This window comes from Bacillus rossius, chromosome 1, assembly GCF_032445375.1.
Source record: "Bacillus rossius redtenbacheri isolate Brsri chromosome 1, Brsri_v3, whole genome shotgun sequence".
NCBI lineage: Eukaryota > Metazoa > Arthropoda > Insecta > Phasmatodea > Bacillidae > Bacillus > Bacillus rossius.
Genome location: NC_086330.1, coordinates 9,451,670 through 9,477,475, shown reverse-complemented (window position 1 = coordinate 9,477,475; position 25,806 = coordinate 9,451,670). Strand labels below are relative to the sequence as shown.

Below are 25,806 nucleotides of genomic sequence, written 5' to 3'. Positions count from 1 at the left end.
GTTCTTGAGGATTTAAAGCACTGCTCGCTGGTATCTTTTTAATGAATTTAGTTCCTTCCATGCAAGCGGAAAATATATATAGCTCATATCACCCTAGTCTTCCCAGGATGACGTCGGACCGAGAGGAAAACTCTTGTAAAAGGGGAAATCAGCTGGAAGTCCCGAAGATCATGCGGGGAGCAATTTCTCTCCCCAGAAACTTGGACCCTGTCTGAAACACAAGTCAAATTCAAAACGAATTAGACCTGCTTCCAGACAGTCATACACATTCGGTGCGAAAGGCCAACAAATGGGAATATGGGGAGGGGGAAAAAACGGATTACTCACCAAACAGGGTGTAGAAACAGGGCCTCCGTGGTGTCTCGCGCCGAAATCAGGATGACGCGCACCGAGAAATCGCGGATGTGCGTTAGGAAAACTAATTTTTAAAGAATAAAAAAAATAAAAATTTTAACTACACATGACTTTTTCTAAAAACTACATCTGCCTGGCTACTGTACAAATGGGATCACATCCCTTAAGCAACTGACTACATCTTTTATACAACCGAAAATCGCCGTTCCCGCGAAAAGCCTCTTAGCGCAGAGGACGCCGAGAAGACGTGGTCAGAAGCCGAGGTCAGAATACTGAGTCCTGGCGATGACGGTCAAAGCTACTAATTAAATCGGGTGGTCGGCCCTAGGAAAAAAGAAGGGAAGGTTCGGCTCATGGCCGAAAACATCCGAAGGAGTCCAAGGCGGACGTGACAAGAACACAGACATGCGCACTCTATACTGGCAATTACAGAAGGCAACAAACAATCGACTTCTATTGGCCGCGAGAAGAAACATAGTGCCTTATGGCGCTGCGGTGCCGCTTTCTAGCGGCGTAAAGTGGAACTAATTGAGGCGGTGTGCTGACTAGCCACCAGGTGTCAAGAGGGTGTGCTATACACGCTGGCTACCAGGCACGCGATTACTTTTTCTGCCGCTAGATGTCGTGGACGTCTCTGTAAGACCAGGGAGAAATCCTTGAATTAACCCATCGTCTTGGCTAAGTTCACGTCAGTTCACTGCTCCCGACTTGATTTCTCAGAACAAATGTGAGGTAGAGTGAGAGGAAGGGAGGACAGAAATAGCCACTAAGGTGGGAACACAGGTCCACTGGAGACTCATTCGTGACGAGACTTGCTATTCTCAGCAGGCCTCTAAAAAGTAGCAGCTTGCAGCCCAGAAGCCACTCTATGCAATTTTTGTCATGAAGAGAAATAAAATTACAAACTCGGGACGTGACTGCAGGCGAGAGAAATTTCAACTGGGCTGCCCACGTCCACATTTGACAGCAAAATATCAGATAGGCCCCCTGGGAAAGGGGTCTTCGGTCCACTGGCACAAAGTTTAAACACGTGGCGTACACCGGCCTAACAAAGAGTAAATCACCCCCTTAACAACCAGATAAATTTAAAAAAAATAAGATTTCCAAAAAAAATATTAAAATTATAGAAAAAAAAGGTGACGAAATGCCTAATTTCCGGCACCAAATAAATTATCCTAATCAAGCTTGTGATAATCACTGGTCGATGACGAAAATGACCTTGTGGTTGGTGTTGAAACAGAAGACACCAGGGATAACATTTTTATTATAAACATACAAGGAAGATGAACGTAGCAGAGGGATTGATTATACCTCATGGGAAGATCCTAACATATTGGTTGACAGGCTAAGACTTCTACATGGTTCGCTTTGTGCAGGAAACTATTCGAGCATCAAAGAAATATCCTTCATACTTAAAGAACTGAGGGAAGCTGGCTACATAAAATAATGGTTTCCATTAATTGCATGTGTACATGAAGAAAAATTAAGATTTTTTAAAAATGTACTTTATCATTTCTCGAAAGCTCATATCTAAATAAATTTATAACTAAAAGGTGTAAAAAAGTCACCACTGACATCCAAAATCTATATTAATAAAGTCATGCATGTAATCATGTCAAGTTCGATAAAAAAATGTACTTGAAATCAGTTGGAGCATTTGGAACTGTTGGAGCAGTTGGAGCATTTGTAGCATTTGGAGCATTTGGAGAATATGGAGCATTTGGAGCTGTTGGAGCATTTGGAGCATGTGGAGCATTTGGAGCATTTGGAGCTGTTGGAGCATTTGGAGCATTTGGTGCATTTGGAGCCTTTGTAGCATTTGAAGCTGTTGGAGCATTTGGAGCATTTGGAGCTGTTGGAGCAGTTGGAGCTTTAGAGCATTTGGAGGAGTTGGAGCTGTTGGAGCTAAGAATTAGTTTTTTTCGCGTCTATGCTGGGCTTAATGTTTATAAGATTGCTGGTTTCGCAAGTGATCCTTTAGTAGGATAGAAATAATGTAATAAAAATTATGTTTGTAAAAGAACTTGCGGTGTTTTATTTCTCGAAGCTGGCATTTTTCTGGTATTTTAATCAAATTTATTTTCAGCTTCGTTCATAGATCGAAGAAAGTTTCGATTCAATATGTAAAATAATGTGTGATTTTTTCGGTGAATTTTGGAATTTTTCCCGAACTAATAAGTCAATAAATACAAATATCTAAAATGGCGGTCGTAATGCTTTAAAGGATGATGGTAATAGATAATTTTAAGTCTCTTTTAGTACTTTGATAATAATTTATTATAATTATAATTTTTCCATAAAATTATTTTTTTGCATCATCCAAGGATCGAACCAAGAACAGGAATTGATATAATCAATAATTACTTTAATGAGTGAATTTTTTGATGAATTTTGTTATTTTAACCAGAATTTCTAGCTAAATAATTACACGATTCCAAGATGGCGCCCAAATTTCAAGATGGCAGGCAATTCAGTAATAATAAATGATTACTGCACTCTAGCGGGTAAAACTTAGACAAGTATGATGGTAATGTACTCTATAAGACGAGTACACGCACAAGATGGTGTCCTCCAGCAGACGAAAACAAGATGGTGGCAATGACCTCTAGCAGGTGGTAGCTCCTGGTAGCATGTACTGAACGAGAAATGGCGGATCCATGATGGTCGTCAAGGTAAAATCATATTTCAAGGTCAAAGTAAAATGTCACTGTCAAGGTCAAATTTCAAGGTCAAAGTCAAAGTTCAATGCCAACAGTTGAGGACAAAGTTATGGTGAACAGAATATTATACTAACATAGTATCAGCACACTCTAGCAGACGAAAACAAGATGGTGGTCTCCAGCGGATGAAGACAAGATGGCGGACATGTCGTCATACCAGATGACGATATATATACCTTGCGATTGGTGGCGGAGATCAGTCTGTAGGTGGCTTCGTGGAGGAAGGATCTGTTTTTTTTCTTGCTCTAATAGTTTCGAAGCAAGGACAGGAATCGAACTAAATAATTAGTATTCTAATAAGTAATTTTTTTTTTCGAATCTCTAGCATTAAAATTATGAATTTTCAAGATGGCGACCGTAACGAAAATTGCAACGGTGTTTTTTAAGATTTTTATTATTTAATTTGATTGATTAATTTTTTAATGATTTTTAAATTTTTTCCCGTCTTTCTAACAAAACAATTACGGATATTCAAGATTCTGACCGTAACGATAATTGTTACAGTTACGTCTTAATACAGGTGGTGTTATTATTATTTTAAATCAAAAAAATTACAAGTCCGAATATGCATGTTATTTTTATATATACTTTATTTCATTCTCAGTTTGGTAAATGTCTCGATGGCCGTGCGGTTAAAGGCGTATGTTTTTCAACCTAGAGATCAGAGCTGCAATGATTCGAATCACAGCGCTTCCAATGTATTTTGTTAAAAAATTTAAATTTAATATGTCGATAAGGACCATAATAGCTATGGTAAGTAATGGAACATCGACCTTATGTGATGAATCAGAGCGACGCTGGCGCTCTCTATGAACAAACAGCAGAAATAAAGTCCTTGGTATCCAAGATGGTGACCTCCAGAAGAACAAAAAAAAAAAAAAATAAAGAGCTAGGCTGGCGCTCTCTAGGAACAAACAGCAGAAACAAAGTCAACGGTATCCAAGATGGCGGCCTCCAGAAGAACAAAAAAAATCAAGAGCGTTGCTGGCGCTATCTAGGAACAAAGAACAGAAACAAAGTCGACGGCATCCAAGATGGCGGCCTCCAGTGGAACAGAAAAATTCAATATGGCGGTCATGAAGAAAATTTCATCATAATGAGTGGGGCGCTCTATTTAAATATGGCGGATCCAAGATGGCAAAAAAAAAAGATTTAGGTCGTTGAAACCGTAGTCTTTATTCCTAGATGTCTAAAAATTGTAACGATCGTAAACGCTGAATTTTTTTTTACATAGAATGTAAAGTATTTCCCCAGTATATAACATTATTTTTTCAAACGTTTTCTTTTACTGTAAGTTCTCACATGCTCTGTGGTTTTTAAATAAAATAGTTTGACTCAAAGTTTTTTGTCCTAAAGTCATTTGTCCTAACTTGGTTTTTCATAATGTCGTTTGTCCTAAAATCATTTGTCCTAAAAGTCGTTTGTCCTAAAGTCGTTTGTCCTAAAGTCGTTTGTCCTAATGTCGTTTGTCCTAAAGTCGTTTATCCTAATGTCGTTTGTCCTAAAGTCGTTTGTCCTAATGTCGTTTGTCCTAAAGTCGTTTGTCCTAAAACTCAGAGTAAGGATTTATCGATACTGGAACCGTCGTTTGTCCTAAAAGTCGTTTGTCCTAAAGTCGTTTGTCCTAAAGTCGTTTGTCCTAATGTCGTTTGTCCTAAAGTCGTTTGTCCTAAAACTCAGAGTAAAAATATTTTGAAGCTGTTCCGTCGTTTGTCCTAAAATTCGTTTGTCCTAAAGTCGTTTGTCCTAAAGTCGTTTGTCCTAACGTCGTTTGTCCTAAAGTCGTTTGTCCTAATTTTTAGGACAAACGAAATTAGGACAAACGATTTTAGGACAAACGCCGCACCCCCAATTAATTTCCCATGCTACACATTTTTTTTATCCAAATTTTTCCATTGTGGTAACCGAAAGGAAAAACAATAGGTAACAATTATTAAATATTATTATATATTAAATAAAAATTCATGTCCTCAATAACTCTTAAAAATACTAAGTGAACATTTTTTTGTGGTTTTATTCACAGAAAATATCTTGTATAAACTAAATATAAGAAAACCCGCCATTGTTCAGTGTGGTAACATATAATATGTATATATATATTACTATTCGAAACTATTCGAAAATTTTACTATTCGATTCAAAAATATTCGACCATCAAAATCCACTATTCGCACACCCCTACAGATATTGTTTAATAATAAAAAACAATGACAATGATATCACTTTTTTTTTAAATTACACTGACGTAAACGTAAAACCATAAAATCTTGTCCCTACCAACTGACCGGTTTCTGTACAAGAACAGCTCTTGAATTAATGTAAAGTTACCAACAGTATCCTTGATTGTGCTTCGTGCAGGTTATTTGAGGTAGAAACATTTTTGCGTTACGCAGATTTACACTATTTTAGCCAGTGTAGCTTATATATAGTTAATGTAGGGTTGTTGCAGTTTCAGTAGCGTTGTGTTGTGGATGTGTGTTGTAGCAACACGTGAACCAGGACACTGGCTGGGACATCCCCCCGTCCCCCGAGCCGGGAGCCAAGGACGGTGTGCCAGCTTGGAAACCAAATGTTAACAATGGTGAGAACACAGCTGAACAGCTGAACAACTACTTTTACCTGCAGTTGTTGTGGACATACCTGCTTTCTCCGGGGTGTTCAGTGGGTGCCATTTAGATGCTGTGCAAGTTTATTACAAAAAAAAAAACTTTTTTTTAAGCTTATCAAAAAGACACTGATCCATTATACATAGATGGAGATCATATTAAAAAAGGCATTGATTCATAGATGGATAGATGGATATCTTCATGATTTTTAGTTGTATAATTCTGAATGATGTTACGCTCAATACTGTGCTACACACAGTATTTGTTTCTTTGAAAGTGACTACTTTTAATTTTTCTACGTTTAGTTTTCCTGCTCATGCAAGTTTGCGGTGAGAATGAGGTTTGGAATAGACTTGTAGCTGGGTAAGTGAATTAATGTTGTTAGATGAGGTGGAATATTTTGGTGGAAAGCTAGAGGGTACTGGAGACATGTGGCAAAATACACAGTGTTTCTTTCTTTAAAACATTCAGAAAGTGATGGAATGAAGTGCGTTTTTAGCAAGATTTTTCTTTACTATGTAACAGCTGCATGATTTCAAGTCGTGAAAATATTAGTTGCATTGTGTTTAATTTTTATATTTAAAATATATTAATTTAAAATATGTTGATCGATACACATTTGAATATTTTGTTTTTGGTTTAAAATTAGAAATGGGCCAGTAAAATCTTCAAATACTATCAAATGCTTAGTATTTGAAGGATTCAATATTTGAGGAAAAATATTTGAAGAATTACAAAGGTAAACATGATAGCCTCTGAAGTTTACTAGGTCAATTTTTTTCTTCATACTTATCCGGTTACGATTCCCAAAGAATTGTAATCTAATTTGCAATTATGTAAATAAAATTGTGTTATGTATTGATTTGGGGAACTTAGTTTGTGAAACAAACGTTTAAAGGGTTGAATGTTTCAACTCTTCAATTAACATTTTTATTTCTTATGCACTAATTTATTTTCAGACCCTGGGGACCTATATTTACATTCGAGGGGTATATTCTAGCTAGTCTTTGGGATTTGTCTCGTCACTATTTAAAATGCTTGTGTAATAAATTTTTGTTTTTGAAGAAACTCTTATTGTTAAAATTATGATGATTTTATTTACTAGAAAATAATGTAACTCTGAATATATTGCTACGCCAAACTTTTCGATTATAAGTTAATGAAAAAGACTTTATGGAGTTTAATTTGCAATTCAAGTCCTTAGCACTTTAAAGTTATTTAAATTAGAATATTTATTCCATATTTACTAAACGTTTCCTAGTGCCTATTTCGTCAGTAGAGTGTTTTAGTACTTGTTCAACAGCAGCCATTCAAAAAGCAAAATATGCAGTGGTTGACTGGGAGAGTGATAGCCGAGGGGGAGGAAATGCCTTAGCCAGCAACCATAGTGAAGAGAAGGAAAAGGAACCCTGGACAAACTCTTATTTCCCCCTCTCCCTCATCCTATATACCTCTTCGTCATGATTGCAGTGGTTCAGGAAGTTCTGGACTGTAGTAGCATATGCATGGTTGGAAAAAAAAAAAGGTTTTTTTTAAAAAAAAACTAAACCTGGATATTTTTTTTGTTATAACCAGGTTATTTAGGTTTAAACCTGCCTTTTTTTAATATGTAAGTTATTTTGTTTCTCAGCACGTTCAAATTAAATCCATAAATTCCGTCACTCATGTTTGAACCTTCAAAAATTATAACATCAAAGAATTGGAAGTCCAGCAAATCTGCACATCTTATTTGGTCTAAACCACAGAAAGGATAGGTATCTCCCTACAGTTGGAGGATTCTCCATAGAATGGTTGTTTCCCATTTATTTTATAGTATAGATTTATAGTACATTTGGGCATTTCCCACGGAATAGGAATTATCTACTTAACATTTTTAATTTTAGAGTAGTATTTAACTGGGTATGATTTAGATCTCAGTTAATTTAAATGATAAAAGCTGTATTAGTGAACAATTTTTTGTTCCTGTAAATCACACGAAACTACCTGACTCAGTTTACAGGCAGAGCATGTAGGTTTTTAACCAAGTGGAGGTTCAGGAGACAGTGGTCTAAAGTGGTATAAATGAAACGGTTTTAATGAAAAATATTGAAGAAAATAAAGTAATTTAAGAAATTCAACATTGTTATCCTCTAAATTTTACTAGGAAAATTTTTCTTCATACCTGCCCTAATACTATTCACCAAGAACTTCGTACTTTTAAAATGTAATCATATAAATAAATTAAAAATATAAATTGATTGTGGAAACTTAGTTTCTGAAATAAACGTTTAAAGAGTTGACTGTTTCAACACCATAGTTAAAATTTTCACCTAGATTTAGATTCAATGAGTTTATTTGAAGTACTCTTTGGGATTCTAATTTGAGATTTGGATTAAAGAAAATTACTTTTTTTTTTTTTAAATTTTGTCCTACAAATTTATTCTACAAGTTTAATACAATTTAGTATACCTTCTTTTATCGCATAATCGTCGCATACGCATGATCTTTGCCCCTATATTTTTGGCCGTCAAAATTGGGATGAAAAAACTTCTCGCATAAACGTCGCATGATGTTTTTGGTCCCGCTATTAGATGCAGAGCGCTTTGTGTAGGTATCTTTTCCGTATAAAACAATGTATTTTAAAGTAGAATGCTAATATTTATTCGGACATTATCACTTATTTAATTAACGGAAAAATATCAAGTTGTCTGACGTGTAAATTTTCTTATAAAGACATTTTTAAACGTTATTTCCTTTATTTGATCGTCTGCGTCGCCGCGGTGTATCGCTTTGTAAACATGTAGCCAGTGCTAGTTGGCATCATTCGTGTTGGTCATGTTGTTTCCCGTATAGAGCCCGCGCACGTAATCGAATATTGATATCTCGCAGATTGCATGCATCGCGCGCTTTGTCAGGTGCAGAGTTAACTACATTTGATGGCCCGCACTCTTTAGTGGCAAGCGTATACTATGACAGTTACGCGTTAGTTCACGTCACAGATTCAAGTGGCTTGCATTCGCTTTACAGTTTGGTTTTTCTATTTAAATTTCAAGAAAGGTTTTTGTTTAATGAATTATTATATAAATTTTTTGTCATGCTCTTGTATACTCCACCTTTTTTTTTTTTTTTTTTAATAAACGTACTTTCCATGAACGGGTTTTGTTTTTATGAATAACTTTACGTTAAAAAAATATTTTTTTCCGTATAATTGTCACACCCCTACTTTTCAAACTTGATTTTAGAATAAAATGTGCAACGATTATGTGAGAAAACACGGTAAATCCAGAAAAGTGCACACATTTTCTCTGATTTAACAGCAAGCTGAACCTCTCACCCATGTAGTTCTCATTTTGTCATAATGGATATCTTGCAACTATAGTACGTAATCTTAAATTTATCTTTTGATATGATTTTTATTCTAGAAATACTTTTACTGAAATAAATTTACATTTTATAATATTAAGCTTAAGTTAATTTCTCTTGATATCTTCTGCTAAAAATTATGCAGTATTCAATATTTTTGTTTTCTTTTGGCAGAAAAAAGACATTTAAAATAAGCTTCAGTGGAGCAGCTTTCTAAAGCTAGGCATAATTTTTTTAGCTATGATTTACCGAAGCTCGCAACAAAATTTTTTTTTATAAGTTTTTAATATTCTATGAATAGGCATCTTTCTACTGAAATAAATTAATCTTCAAATAAAAATTTTTAAATCACTTTTCTGTATATAGTATAGGGAAATTGGTTTGTAGGTCAAGTTATTACTTAAACAAAAAATTTAATTCATTTTTGCAATAAACAATTGTAAATGGACTTTGTGCTGGCAGCTCGCTTTGAGTATGCCTTTTTTTTTTGTCTGGCTAGCATTCAAAAGTAATTTTTTTCTTGCTGCTGGCATTCAATAGTGGTGCACCAATTTGACTACAGATGATTTTAAATTATGATGTATAATGTGTTGCTCAGGTACTATATGAGAAAGCTAAAAAATAATTGATAACACAATTTCTGCTAATTTCATCTGGGATCCAAAACCATAATTTATATTTATTTTATTTGGTTTTATGAGCAACATTGTTTATTTCATCATAGATACATGCAGCACGTAAGCTGCTACTGTGTTGCAAGTTGTCAGATCAGTTGTGACTATTGATTTATACACAGTTGTATCTATATGGCTACCACTTCTTTTAATTGCCATTGCAATGGAGTGTCCATATTTTGTGTGTTACAGTCCATGGTTGTTGACTTTAATTTTATTTATTATTTCCCACTACTGAGATGTGACAGAATGAATACAAATAACTGTTGATTTTCGAGTTTGAAATGGTACAAATAAGCACTTTTTTGAGTCATTCTCACAATTTTGCAGCTACTGTTTAGTGAAACGGTAGTGAAAAAGTCTTTAAGTACTTGTTGCATGTTTAAAATGTAGTTTTATTGTATATGATTTTGATTATAAAGTCACATTAAAACATAAAGGATGTGGGTATAGGTGTGTGTGTGTGTGTATGTATGTGTGTGTATATATATATATATATATATATATATATATATATATATATATATATATATATATATATATATATATATATTTCTCAAATGAATTAACCTCAACAGAGAATGTTGGTATTCAATAAACTCTCAAGGTATGTTATGTCATATATTTGTAAGAAAATGGATATTAGTTATACCAATGTAATAGTATTCAATGTTGAATAAAATATGAATAATAAACAATTTGTATTCAAAAATTAAAAAAAAAAAAAAAAAAAGTAGTCCATGAAGTTTTTTTTAAAATTTAATTTTAATGTTTTTAATCTCAAAATATTTCTCATTATTTATTTGAATGTACTTAAAATGTATTTAGAAACATATAATATGTACTGTAAATTAATTTTAATGGGAGTAGTGTCTTGATTAAAATTTTTTGTCAACTAGCACACTTAACTGATTTGAAAACAATGTTATCTTGATGAACATACACACTTATGGAAAAAAACATATTTAATTAGCGTTCTGTTTTCTTGGAACAAATTAGAATGTTACTTCATAGGGTGGGTATAAATTTTTGCAATTGATGTCTGTAATAGCATATATATCTACATCGGTGGACCACTAGAAATTTTTTTTTTGTGTTTTGGTTTTGAGTTGGAACACAACTATTTTGTTCAGGAACGGACCTTTGGGAGGCGAACTTACGAAATGGTGGCCAGCCTCCACCCACCCAAACCCAGAAAACCCCATGGGGTCACACCCCCACTACCAACATTGGTGGCACGTGGGGCGAGGACGACGACATCGCAGAGAGCTCTAATGTGTGGAAAGGCGTTCCTTCTAACGTGGGCCCGGCAGCGCCTGCCGGCCAGTGGGGTGCAAACCCCACGCCTGCCGCTGGTGGAATGTGGGGAGGTGTGACCGCAGACCATTCTTTCGTTGTTCGTGGTGTCCCCGACCAGGCCTGCCACATGTAAGACCCTGCTCTTTTTGTTCCAAGTGCCCAAGAAAGAGAACGACTGGGTCGGAGGGACCGCGAACGTCGCCTCTAATTGGGGTGATCCGCGGACGGATCCCCGGGGGGACCCTCGGAACATGGGCTCCTTGGACCCGCGCGACATGCGTGGCACCAACGATCCTCGGGAGTTGCGAGGCAAGTGAACTGCTCGACCGCTGATGGCCGTGATGCAGCGCGTGTGTGTGCCAGACTGTGAGGGACGGTGTTGTGAACAGGGAGTGGCATGCTGGACCCCCGTGACCACATGCGCGGAGTGGTGGACGGCATGCGGGGAGACCCCAGGGACATGCGCAGCATGGGCGACATGCGCGGGACGGACCCCATGATCCGAGGGGACCCGCGCATCAGCGGGCGCCTGAACCCCAGCGTTGCGGACGGAGCGATGTGGGGGCAGCCTCCCCAGCCGCCGCACCACCACGGTCCCCACCACCAGCCGAACCAGCCCCCCGGGAAGCTGGTGGGGCCGGGCGCCGCCGTCAACCAGTGGACGGGCCCTCCGCCCAAGGACATGGGTATGTCGGGGACGGGTCCCAAGCCGTCCGGCTGGGAGGAGCCGTCTCCACCAGCCCAGAGGCGCAGCATTCCCAACTACGACGACGGGACTTCGCTCTGGGGCAACCCTTCGCAGCAGCAGGCCAGACTAGGAGGCGAGCATCAAGTCGTTCACTCATTCAGGCTGTTAATGACTCAGATGTCATTTGATTCTAAAAAGCCTTACAAAGTCTGGCAACAATAATTTTTTAAATTGCAGAAAAGTTATTCATCAATTTAAAATTCACCATATTATCTACTTGGTTAAAACTTAGATAAGCTTTTTGAAATGTAGTTCATATTTATATAATGAAATATAAAATAGTCAACCACAAATTTAAATATGAAATCGTAAAAGGAATTTGTCCACTTTTAAGTTTTGATTGTGATTACTAAAAGACTAACAATTTTTTTGAATGATGCTAAAGCGCAGTGAATTGATAATTGTTTGATATTGTAGGCAAGGTCTCACACTGGAAGGAGATGCCCTCGTCCAACATGGGTCGAGGTGGCCTGCAGTGTCCTCCGGGAATGCCTCAGAGCCGGTTGCCAGGCAACGCCCCTGGGAATATTAAGGCAGATGGCCCGTTGTGGGGACACCCTCCCAGGTACTACTACCTAAGATGCTTCGGTTCATTCCAGTTTGCATATTCACGTGTCATCTACTCTACACCTCAAAACAACGAAAATTTTCAAAGATAAATTAATATATTAATGGATATTTAAGACATTATTTTAAAATCTCTTGATTGTTTGATTGCATGGAGTCTGTTTTCAGGTTTAGGTCTAGTCTCTTTTGAGGTTATTTATTTAATTTATCTTCTTATGTTGTAAATTTGATATTTTATAATGTCATAAATTTTATTCTGAGAGATGTTAATTGTTTGGTAACTAATTGGTTATTTGAAATATTCTTTGTTAGTATTGCTAGTTAGAACTTTATAATTACATTTTTAAAATAATTTTTAAGATAATGAATAATGTATGTTGGTTCTCTTATAAGTCTGACATGTTTGAAACCGGTCTCTCCGCCCTTTGCCCTACTGTCCGCGGCAGTGGCAGCGTGTGCTGTGTGCAGGAACGGCTCCTGGGGCGAGGGGCCCCACGAGGCGGTCGGTGCCGGCTGGACCGACGACCCCAAGAGTGGCGTCAACGTGGGCGTCGGCTCTTGGAACGAGAACCCGCTGACTCCGACCGCGTGGGTGGGGGGGCCCAAACCCAACACCTCCATGAACCCCGGCTGGGTGGAGGACGACTCGCTGCAGACTTGGGGCCCGCCGCCCAAGCAGGTGTGTACGTTGCCTGTGCGTGCGTCTTCATCTGTGACCGTTTTCACTTTAATTTATACTTTTATTCCTGGTTTTAAAATTTGATTTTGATTTGTTCATATTCATTGGGAATTCATTCTTTTAACTGTCTATTGCTTTTATCATTGTAAATATTTTACTCCTGTGTTATACTAATTGTATATGTTGTGTGTAATTTTATATCCTTTATGTTTTTGTATTTGTCCTGTTACTGTTTTTGTCGCTGCAAGTGTGTGGCTCTCACATTACGTGTGTTTGCCATTTGCGGATGTGCATGCCTGCAGTGATTCCCATCTCAGGTAGTGCTTTCGCGCTCTTGATACAACAAGGGTGGTGGTGGTGGGGTTTACTTGCAGCGACCAGTCATGTCTATGTCTTGTATCTTTGTGTTGTGCCTACCAATGAAGCTCTTGGCTGTTCATGGGCATGTGACAATTAAAATTATTTAATAAATAAATAAATCAGTTTTTTTTAAGTTGTTAATGTATCATTTAAATTTTGCTACAGTTACACAAATAAAATAGTCATTTGGTTTTTGTGATCAGAATGGTTGTTAATGTTAATGAAATATTTCCTTCTGAACAGGGCCACAAACCTTTGTCAAAGGATTTGTTGTGGGCTAGCAAGCAGTTTCGCATTCTTGTTGACAGAGGATATAAGGTAAGTGTTCGCAATGCAGCCTCCATGTAGCTTGTACATTTACCATTACTGTAAACAATTTCTCCTCTGGAATTGTTAGGGTTTTTTTAGTTTACCATAGCAAATTTTTCAGGTGTACAACTAAAGTTAGTCTTCACAAAACAAAGAGAAAGTAAATGCATAGTGGTCTTACTATACACTTGTGAAGTAAAATCTCGTTTAAAAAAAACCCTGAAAACCCTAGTTTTGGTAGTTAATAATGAAAGTTCTTCGTACTGAACCGTTACTAAGGTAACATCTAGGTATCTGAAAATATACACTTTAATGTGAAAAATCCTTTTAAAGTACAGTAGAGCCCCGATTTAACGAAGTGCTATGGTTACCGAAAATGTTTACTCTAAATCGATGTTTCGTTAAATCCGATTTTCCGATTTTCAATGACCCCCGCACTCATAATCGCGTCCCTACCGTTTCCATATCGTAGACAGGGTCGACGCTGATATCTTGTGCTGCCGTGCTATCTCAGACTTCGTCAACTTTACATCTTCAAAGTCTTTTAATCTCGCTTGTACGGCCCCCGGTTCGTACGTACACACACCTCGGTCGTACATACAGATTTTCATACCCCGTGAAAAATGAGGCATAAAATAAAAGTTTAAAAATATGTAAAGTGTAAGAAATACGTTAAAGTGTATTAAAATACAGTCGCAACCTGCAGCGTTTATAACAAATACGAGCTACATACACATTGCGTCACAGTAAAAAATAAAAAATAAAAAAATTAGCCGCAAATTGATGGAAAATTTCCGTCAATAGCACGCCGTACGCGGAGAAAGGTCATTGTACTCGGTCAGCTGCTATTACGGCGCGGCGTAGCCGCCGGCTGACTCTCTTTGTTCGCTGAGCTGCGCAGCACTTATAAAAAACGTCCAAAAACTAAACACCGCGCACAAAGCTCTTACTGAGAATAATAAAGCTGTAGCAAACCGTATGTATTCGGTACCGAGTAACAGGTGCGCCATCTAGTAACGAGTAACGAAACGTTACACACGGCTGCATCTCGTTACTCGCATTTTTCGTATGTTTTACGCATGCGCGCGCATATTTAATGAATTTGCGTTACAAAGAACGATGTTTGTTTATTAAGTAAAGTATAATTTGGAAATTCGTCGTTAAAGTTTTTTACTGTTTATTAAAGGTATTGTGTGTGTAGACAAAGTTTGAGATTGGAACAGAAACAACGTAAGAAAGTATTGTTTACATATTTGAAATATGTTTTTATTATCGCGTATTTTCACGTTTTTTTTGTTCTTATCTTAAAAGAGATAGTATAAAAAAGCCGCTCTAATGAGATTTAATTGTTTCTTGGTTAACAAAAACTGTTAATAATCAAATATTGTTAATTGTTTATATTCTATTTATTATTATTTACGCGACGTCATACTGTACGCGTACGCAATACGACTCGATTCGTTGCTGCAACATAACATAGCATGTTATGCGGTATCAGAAGTAACGAGTAATGTAACGTGATACGATAGTAACGAGTACTAATTGTTATAGTAACGAATACATACGGGGATGCTTTTTTTCGTTACTTTTACACCTCTAGAGAATAATGATAATGGCGTATTGGTGTGACGTGGTCACAAGTTGAAAAAACCTGGAGGATGGGAAAGGGAATATTTGGAAACGTGTGATTATTGGCTAGCACTGTTACTATGCGGGCGTGTTTGGAAGATAACGTGGTGAGTCAAGCCAGGCATAGAAGAGGGGGAGGGGGATGCGGACAAAGAAACCCTTCATGACGTCATGTGTCGCGGACAGCCTATCTATCCAGGCGCGCGCAATGGCACGCACCTACGCAATTCAGTTACAGCGCCCGCAGTTTTTAAGCAATTTGAACAACTTTTTTAATTTTTTCGTATTTGGACAGATGATGCAAAGGCACATATTAATATATAGTACCTCCATTCTATTACTGACACCACAAAGTGTAATTTTTAATAAGATTCCATTACTATTTACTTTCATTTTTTGGAAATCTATATTATTATTTTAATAAATTGGTGTTTTTTTTGATGGTTCCTGAAAACCTTTACGTTAAATCGCTGTTTTCGTTAAATCCGTGTTCGCAAAATCGGGGTTCTACTGTATCTAATTTATAAATAGCTTCTGCTTTTTGCAATTTACTGTGAACATCATTTGTTCACAATCATATTTAAAATTGATGGAATTTTTTTAATTAGGCAGTTTTAAACTTAGCCTCACTCACTGGGATAGCTCTCTTGTACAGTGAAACCTCATTATTACAAACCTGAAGGGACCATATTTTAGCACTTGTAATAACGAGGGTTTGTATTAACCAAACTATTGGGATATCATGACAAAAAAAATTGATTGAACTTTAAATGCCTATATTTAGAATTATAAAGAAAATTATACACACCTTTGGTAGTACATATAAGCTGGCTTCACTACATGCATGACGAATATGTAAACACTGAATAAAACAAACACAATGCAACACTTACAGAATAAATCATAATACAAACTTCAATAAACTTGCATTCATGACACATTTTAAATTCAAACATTTGGTTTAAAAAAAAGCATTAATTCTGGTTTGCACTATCTTTTTCTTATAGGCATTGTTTACTACATTTAACTTTGATCATATCTACTGCTGCCGACTCCCTACACATAGTTTTGCCAACAAGATTGTTGCGATCCTTAAACCGTTGTAGCCAACCATTGCTGAACTTGAAGTCTGAAATTCCTAACCTCAATGCTAGGTAATCTGCCTTCTTCTGAATCATAGGTCCAGAAATTGGCAAGTTTGCTGCACGCATTTCTTAAAACCACTGCAACAAGGTAGCTTCCATCTCTTGATGTTTTGGGCCTCGCATTCTTTTTCTTGTTAATAATCTGCACGAACTTGCAAAAGCCGATTCAATCTTTTCACGATTTTTTAGTATTGTCGACACCGACGATTGCGGATGTTAAATTCTCTCGCAATTTCAGTTTTCATTCTCTCTCTATTGTCTACTTCTTCGATAATTTTAACTTTAACTTGCAATGTAAGTTCGTTGCGTTTACGTTTCGCAGTCATATTACAAAACAAACACTTAAAATTGAGGTTAAGATACACGTGCGTGAACAATGGAAAATATCAGAACTTTTTTTCCATAGTTTGTTTAAACTTCTACGTATGTACACTTCCGACGACTAATATTAATAAGGTATAGAGTTCTTTCCTTTTCGTTTTCCGTTTACAACATGGCATCTTTTCTAGTTTAGTTACTAACATCGCCACTAGAGTTGAACTTTTCATCTTGTTTTTCGACCATTTTGCGCTGTAGGATACATACATGTATCTTTGGAGAAACGTTTGTTTACATTGACGGTTATGAAGACGATTTACTTTAGACTTCGGCGGTGAAATTCGTATTAACCATTTACTTATACACGTTAACAGCTACTTGAGTGATCAAAACAACTTCGTAATTCATATTAACCGTATTTCGTATTAAAAGTACTGAATAACATAGGAAATCATACTTTATTTTCCGGGACTGTGAAAGTACTTCGCATAAACGGGCATTTCGTACTAAGCGGATTCGTATTAATGAGGTTTGACTGTAATTTGTTTTCTTAAGATAAACTTATAGCAGCAAAACTTCATGCAAGCATTCATAATTATTTTCATTTGCGTGACTTAACTGTTAAACAGAAAATAAATATTCAGTAAATTTCTGGTTAAAAATTAATTTGCAAACCAACTACTAATACAAGAGAGTAAGTTATATTGATGAATTTTCAGTGAAAATCCCGTAATTTTAGTAATGGCAAGAAGATGGAATTAACAACTCGACGTAATCGACCTTTGCTTACGAAGTCAGGTTATTTTGAAATGCTCTGGAAAAGTGAGGGAATTTACGAAAATCTGGAAATTGCTTAGAAATACCTCATTGATAGTAATTTAAAGGGAAAATGCCATGCTCCAGACTAAGAATTTATCCCCCCCCCCCTTTTTTTTTTCTTTTATCAGTTTGTGTTAATGCTGGGTCTCTCACTATAAATTGGCATATGCACGGTTCTGTTTTAACTTGGACAGCTATGGTGAAGGCTGAATATTTTTATTTTGTTCAGAAAATTTGCAAAATGGATAAATTTTGTTGAAAAAAAAAGATAAATTGATTTGTTTGCTCATTGAAAGTCAGGGAAATTTTATTAACTGATTTGTGTAGACATGCTGCGATAGCATTTATGCAACCCTAACAAACCTCTATTTTTTCTTTAAAGTATCTTGTTAAAAAAAAATAGTTTCACTTGATTATTTATTTTAAAAGGAATAAATAATAATAATAGAAATTATAGTTGTGTAACTGTTTCAGTTTTTCCAGTTGGTGACTTAGGGCTAAAGTATCCTTTTTCTGTCAAGTGCCAATATTTCATAATTTTAAGCTTCACATTTTATATTTTCTTGTGTTACACTGTAGCTTTAATCTTATGTTATTTTACTATTACGTGTGTATTTTGCATCAATGTCGATGCTTCTTATAGGTAGTTATTCACAGAGATTGGCCAATTTTATTGTTTTATTTTTTAGAAAGAAGATGTGGAAAGTGCTTTACGTAGTTCCAACATGAACTTTGACGATGCCCAAGAACTTCTAACGGCAGGCAGGCTGAACGTAGAGTGGCGTAGGCATGAGGACCACTCGCCCTTCGACCTCACCTCGAACCATCCTAGTTCAGGATTCCCAGGCCAGAGATTCAACCCCGTCGCACAGCAGATGCCTTTTGCTCCTCCTGTAAGTACTGGTGGTTAGTGGTGGTGGTAGCAGATCATGTTGAAGCTAGGGGTCTGTGAATATTAGAAAAAAATGATTTTATTTCACATTACAACCCAAATATTTTTTAGATGATTAGTAACCCATAGAAACAGCAATTAAAACTCATTCATTAAAAAAAATATTAAAATAAAATAAAATGTGTGAAGCCAAGAAGATTTTAAACAGAAATTTGGAATTGCTTTCTGCAACATTATATGTAACTCCTTTTTATGTATAAAAAATCAGTGATTGTAATTAAAACTTATTATGAAAATGGTTTTTTATTTTTATCTTTGAGTATCGGCTACAAAACAATTCTCAAGCTGAATATTTTACTGGTTTAAGAAAATCCATGGATAGGTTTTTATGTTGTCATGAAATTTTCACTTTATGTTTAAATTTAATTTAAAAAATATTTTATCATGAATGGTTTTAATTCTAATAAAAATTACTGGTTTCTATAAGTCTAGTTAAAGCCTGCAAGTTTTTTCTATTGTATTACATTTTCGTATGGGTCAAACATGTTTCTGTTGCAGATACAAAAAATTCTTTGGTGGAACACTGTATTTTGCATGAATTTCTTGGACTCCTGTGATGTGTATAAAGACACTGTATGTGAATGGTATTGTTGGAGCAGGTTGTGGACTGTGTGCGACAGGGCGGGCCGGGCGTCAGCAGCACTCCCGGCCTCATGACCAACCTGGGCGCGGGCAACCCCAGCCTGGCCAGCATCAACAGCATGAGCCCGGCCATCGTGCAGAAGATCCTGACCCAGCAGCCGCCGCCGCAGCAGCCGCCCGCCCACCAGCAGCAGTTCGCGCAGGGCTCGCGCGGGCCCCAGAACCAGCCCTCCACCGCGCAGCTGCGCATGCTCGTGCAGCAGATACAGATGGCCGTGCAGGCCGGCTACCTCAACCACCAGGTCTCCTTTTCCGTTCCGATTCCTAGTAACATCGTGAAGATCGCTTAAATCAAATAGTAACATCTAACTCTTAAAGACAATGTCGAAGGTGAAGATCACTTAAATCAAATGGTAACATCTAACTCTTAAGACAATGTCGAAGGTGAAGATCACTTAAATATTTTACTACGTCAAAAAAAAAATCCATTTATGTGTAATTTTAAAATGATCGTGCAGGTGTGTCTTTGCAGTGAGGTAGAACAATAGTCTGAATGTTGCCTTCTTTACCTAATGATAAGTTGCAGAAATGTAAAATGTATTGTGTGGGTAATAAAATTGGAAGATGAGACTGAACCAACTACCGTGCTTTATCGCATAATCGTCGCAACATTATTTCAGGGCGTCAAGATAGGATTAAAATTCTGGCATAAAAGTTTCATTATATTTTGGTCCCGCTGTTAAATTCTTAGTGCTTTTGTGTACCTTGTAAACATGACAGGATTAACGTGCAACAGCAATCAGTTACCAAAGTTTTTGTCAGGCGGTTGTCCAGCAATTATTTAGGAGTGTAATCAAGTGTTTCCTTTCGGATTTCCTTTTTTTTTTTTTTTTTTTTGAAAGCTAAATTGCCCTTAAAAATTTAATCATAAATTCTTGTTCTTAATTATTTAACATCAAGCTGGTGTGTGTGTGTTTTCTATTGGTCTATTTTGTACACATGTACGGTCTTTTTTTATTCTTTAAATAAAAAAAAACTTTGTTAAAGATTTACAAATGTTAAAGTTATTTATGCCCAAGGCTCAATGCATTAAGTTTTTGTGCGCAAATTACTGCATTAAATTTATCAATGAAATAATAGTGCTTGTTGGAGTAGCACATGGCTAGGGACACCTGTATTTCGCGAATTCATTTTGTGACTAGGTATTTCACAAAATACTGTAGCTTTTCTCCTGTGGTTATTGGCTGAGGTCGGTGAGAGGTGTCGTCCCGCTCTTGACGGGGCCAATGAGAATGTGGTCACCGTACTGCTGCACCCTCACAATTGGCCACGACTCTTTAGAAAAAGCTACAGTGTTTTTTGTGAAATACCTTGACGTGAAATGAAATCGCGAAATACAGGTGTCCCTACACGTGGCATTCTGCGCAGCAGGTGGGTTTGAGAGTTCTGTTTGCAAGTCGCAACGCCCCTCCCCCGTGAAGTCAAAGAGTCCACGAGTGGACCGGACGGCAGAGGCGGTGAGTGACGTGTGGCCGGCAGATCCTGAACCAGCCGCTGGCGCCCCAGACCCTGATCCTACTGAACCAGCTGCTGCAGCAGATCAAGGTGCTCCAGCAGCTGCTGCAGCAGCAGGCGGTGATCCACGCGCAGCCCGCCAAGAGCAACTCCAACGCCGTGCTGCAGGTGTCGGTGCAGATCACCAAGACCAAGCAGCAGATCAACAACCTGCAGGTTCGCCCTCCACCTTCGGTGCTCTCACAATTCTTGTCGGTTCACAATGGCAGTGACTTGCTAATCAGAAGAGAAAAAATAAACATATTTTTAATACTTTTATAAGTCAAATGTCAGATTTTAATCTTATTGGACATCTTAAATTGTTTAATGCTTTTCGGTTTACAATGACAGTGAGGTCGGCATATTAATTCACCTCTGTGAGAGAAAGTGGAGAAGGAATGATTATGGTGTGTATTAGGAGACCCTAGCATAATATAAAGTCATTTAAGGATATAATTGAAGCCTAAATTATGTTTTATGTTGGCAGTTATAAGAACCTGGTTTAGTTGGCATTGTTAAATAAATTATTTTGTTTTTTAAGATTTTAATATCTTAGTTCTTGCTTTATGTTCTTATTTACAAAGTGTTTATTGTGTACTCAATTACTATTTTATGTTTAGTTACTATTGTGGTGGGAAGAGCATATAATTAGAGTGCATGAGAGTGAAGACTAGAATAGTGCGAAGAAATAAGAATGGGGAGTGATTGAGAATTTTGATGGCATTTTACTTAGCTGATTTGGACTCAGGCTGAAAGCAGTTGATGGTCATTTTAATGATGACTCATTTTGTATAATTTTCCTGTGAAGAATAGTTATGGGCTGGAAATATTAACATCCTTTTTTTCTCTTAATAATTGGCATCTATTATTTTATAATTTAGCATGTATTATTGTGAAATTAGTTTTTTAAATACAAGATAGTAAAAAATTTGTATGATGTGTAAATTTTCATTATGTACGTATTTACCTTTATCTGTTCGTTTGCGTCTTTGCGATGTACTACTTACAATAATTTAGAAAGCGCTTGGTGCATCATTCATGTTTGGTTATGTTGCTTCTAGAGCTGGGCCGATGCGGATCCCCGATCGTAATAATCGGCCGATTTTGTTAATTTTGCCGATCATAATGATCGGCAAAACGTAGCCGATTATTTGAGCTGATCATTGGTCTCCTACTGCAAACTTATAACATTGAATAATTACCTATACCTAGGGCCTGGAAATTTTCGGTGTTTTCAATATGCAAAAAGCGGTACTTTCAAATTAGAAAAGCGGTGGTTTAAAGTCGGTATTTTCGTTATGCAATGGAAATTTTACCGGTATTTTAAATGTTGACTAAATTGTGCAGTTATTGAATATAATAGTTTACATATTTAGTAAACAATCCATGTATACTAGGAATAGGCTAATATGCATAATAACAGCCAATTAAATCCAAAACAGTTACACAAAACAGACACGTTGCTATAGATGTTTGCAACTAATATTTTTTTTTTTTTTTTTTTTTTTTTTTTTTTTTTTTTTTTTTTGGCTGCCAATGCCACATGCTTAGCCGACTTTAGGTGTTTGTCAATGAAATCTTTTCTATCCCATGAAACTTTACAGTTGCAAAATTTGCACATCACTGTGCTATTGTCAGTACAATAAAACCCATGTTTCTGATACTGATATGCTCGTATTTAATGGAGTGGAGGAACACGGGGTTGCCACTTGAACAAACCCCAGTGCACAAATGAGAAGAAACTTAGATCAATTTTGAGCATCAAAACCATACACGAACACGGCTTATGTAAAAATAAGGTAATTATGCTGAAACACAAGACTTGGGTTAAAGGATACTTTAACCTTGTGTGGATCAAGTAGAAAACATTCGGCTATAAACGAAAGAAATAAGAACAATGCTATCCTGAAATGCTGTGACATGTTTTCGGAGTAGATAATCACAGCGACAGACCGACAGGATGCGCTCCCGCCCTTGCCGTCAGCGATGTTTATTTTGACAGCTCAAGCAATTATCTTTTCCATGTCCCTTCGCAGCGTAAAAAAAAAAGAGAAAAAAAACACGCTGACAGTTTCTCACGCAGAAGGTTGAAATAAGGGAGGGAATGTGTTGAAATTTTAGCTGTTAAAAAAAGGGGGGGGGGGGGGGGTTGTTTTTACATGGTTTGTGGCTCTGGGAGGGATGAGCCTTGAAGAATTATCAGGGGATGGGAGAGGTAAGCGTCGCATCACGTCACGTATGACGTCAAGCCGCCGGGCGGGTAAGATAACATCTAACATGACAGCTGAGACGGCTTTTCCTGCGATAGTGGAGGCGCCGAGCTCGTCTAGACACTGCCGCGTGGCCAGTCTAGAGGGGAGGTATCTATTTTTAGACGTCTTTTGTATGCCTGGCTGCTTACAGTACAGCTCTCGCCAAGATAAACGTGAACACATAGAGCCCAACAATGTGTAACAGACTTGTTTTTCAGCCGATTTTACTCAAATTTTCGACTTTCTCTGCTCAAATTTTTCATGTTTTCTCAAAAAACGGTCATATAAACGGAATGGACGCATCAGAGGGGGCTCGCATCGGCGGGATTCTACTGTAATGGTACTTTTCGGGGATATATTCGCAGTGTAATATAGAAATGTTGTGGTTTTCGCCAATGTACTTACTTTTCGCGTTTTCATGCGAAATTCGCGCGAATTTTCGCAAAATTCGCGATCGCGAAAAATTCCAGGCCCTACCTATACCTAACAACTTTCCATGTTTGTTTACGGTACTTTTCGGGAAGAAAATTTAATTATTCATCGAAAAATAATAGGATTTAATAATTTAAAACTAACCACACACGAAAAAAATATACCAATAAAGTAAACAAATACCGTAAGTTTTAAAAACATTGAACAGTTACATACCTAAGTATCAATTTCCATGTATATTTACGGTACTTTCGGTAAAATAATTTTCCATTATACTATTTGCAAAGTCATTTATCATTTACGAACCGAAAACTATGTATTTGTTTACCCATTACAGTTAATATTACCGGAATGGCGAATGGCGACTGTTGTTTAGGTTGGTTATGTGACGCCAGAGATTAGAGTGACGCGCGTCGCGCGACGGAATTCGTGCGGATTAATGGCGCTAGTAGTTTTGTGGTTAGTAAACCACTACTCTTCGGGAATTCATCTATTTAGTTTTTTCTCGCTAAATATGGCCTATTGAAAGTTTTGTTTAGCGAAATTAATATTCTTATCCTGTTTAGCGGGAAATAGAGCTTAACTTTCTTTTGTATAAAAACCTGGTTGATGAAGAGTTTTGTTTCCCACAGTAGAACCTCGTTAATCCGTGACGCGCTAATACGGGAATCAGATAATCCGGGACGATTTAAAAGTGCAGAAAAAAAAAGAGAAGCTAAAATTGTCAGCGCTTAAAATTAACGTCACGCGGGCCGGCGGCCAGCAAACAATGCAAGCCATCGCGTGGGCCGCCAAAATCTGCAACGCTGTTTGTACCGACCCTTTGTGTCGCCCCCCCCCCCCCCCCAACCCTTTCAACTGTCACATTTGTCACTCTTTAAACTTGAGGGAGATGTCCTGACTTCTGCTTCCGGTCTCCCGTTTGTTCGAATGTTGTTTCACGTGCTGCTGAGTTACTTTCCGCCCGCCAACGCACGGCAGGCGCCTGGCGAGTGACGTGTCTGTCTGGCATTCGGCTGGTCGAAGGTCTGGAGGGGGGTGGGGAGCTACCCAAAATTTATGTGTACAAGGTCAGCACGATCTTATCTTTCTCTCTTCGGCTGCTGTAAATGACAGTGAACTAATGGCTAGGCAGTGCCGTATTTTTTTAAGCCGAGACAACAATTCGAAGGCGGCCCTTACCGTTAACCGATTATCCGGGTTTATTATTATTATTTTTTTACAGAATTTCAATTATCCGGGCATCGGCGGGTCCCAATGAACACGAATAATGGGGAGTTTACTATTTTTATCCATCTGCTGCCAAGGCGCAGTAAGCCTCGGGAGATGTTACGTCACATGACCTTGGCCTTAACCCAGCTGCACGCTGGTGTCTGAGAAGCTTGACAAGACCTTCCGGGCTTATCTGTATAATCGCTAGTCCGTGAAATTTATGTCGTGATTTTTAAGTAATCATGTCAATGAAAAGTAGTTTTGTCTGGGAATATTTCACCGTTTATAGTGATCTGTCAAAAGCAACGTGTAATCAGAGGTACTTGAAAGGCTCTAATCGGCTCAGAAGATCGGCAAGATCGGCAGCAGATGATCGGCATCGGCATGATCGGCAAAATAGGTGATCGGCCCAGCTCTAGTTGCTTCCCATATAAAGCGCACACACGTAGTCGAATATCGGTATCTCGCTGAGTCATGCAATGCGCACTCTCTGTCATCTACCAAGTTAACTACATTTGATGGCCTGCACTCTTTCGTGGCAAGTGTGTACTACGACAATAGTTACGTGTTCATGTCAGAGATTCAAGTGGCTTGCGTTCACATCACAGTTTTGGTTTTTTCTATTTAAAGTTGAAGGTTTTTTGTTTCATGACTTATTCATTTAAACTGTTTGGCGTACTCTTTTAAACTTCACTTTTTAAATAAATGTACTTTCCATGAATGGATTTTGTTTTCATGAATAACTGTATCTAACAAAGAAAAATTTTTTCTCACATAATCGTCGCACCCCTACTTTTCTAACTTGATTTTAGAATAAAATGTGTGACGATTATGCGAAAATACACAGTAACTTGTTTAAACTTAATAATAACATTCTAAAAGTTTGCAAACTTTATTCATATAGACAAATGCCTAACAATAGCACTACATTTCAGTCTTGTAAAAATAACAATTTTTACATACCTTACTAGATAACATAAACAGTAGTTTTGCTGATTTGACTTCAAAAAAGATTTGGTAGTGTGATATGCTAAAAAATTTAGTTACAAGTTTAATTCGTAATAATTGGCAAATGAACTGGATTAATTGGGTTTGGTTTTTCTCTGTGGTAGTGATGGGTCAATTCCTGTTTTTTCCGGTTCTTGGTTCCGTACCGGTTCTTAAAAATCGGTTCTCGGTTCTGACTGAAACAATAAAATAAATATTATTAATATTAACACATTATTTATGAGGTGTTTTAATTAATAAAGTAT

General features: G+C 37.3%; 1 protein-coding gene across 7 annotated transcripts in view; it reads left to right on the top strand.

The window, feature by feature from the left end:
- Positions 1-25,806, top strand: part of LOC134531973 (protein Gawky) — a 161,677-nt gene that overhangs the window by 74,048 nt on the left and 61,823 nt on the right. For 6 of the 7 annotated variants that reach the window (XM_063368087.1, XM_063368109.1, XM_063368119.1 and 3 more), the window contains 10 exons: positions 5,559-5,655; positions 10,830-11,066; positions 11,152-11,304; positions 11,385-11,816; positions 12,161-12,308; positions 12,779-12,989; positions 13,593-13,667; positions 18,259-18,462; positions 19,142-19,405; positions 20,643-20,834. In XM_063368087.1, coding sequence (XP_063224157.1) covers positions 5,559-5,655; positions 10,830-11,066; positions 11,152-11,304; positions 11,385-11,816; positions 12,161-12,308; positions 12,779-12,989; positions 13,593-13,667; positions 18,259-18,462; positions 19,142-19,405; positions 20,643-20,834 — 2,013 coding nt within the window. The remainder of the gene's footprint in view (positions 1-5,558; positions 5,656-10,829; positions 11,067-11,151; positions 11,305-11,384; positions 11,817-12,160; positions 12,309-12,778; positions 12,990-13,592; positions 13,668-18,258; positions 18,463-19,141; positions 19,406-20,642; positions 20,835-25,806) is intronic. The other variant, XM_063368125.1, reaches the window with a different exon arrangement.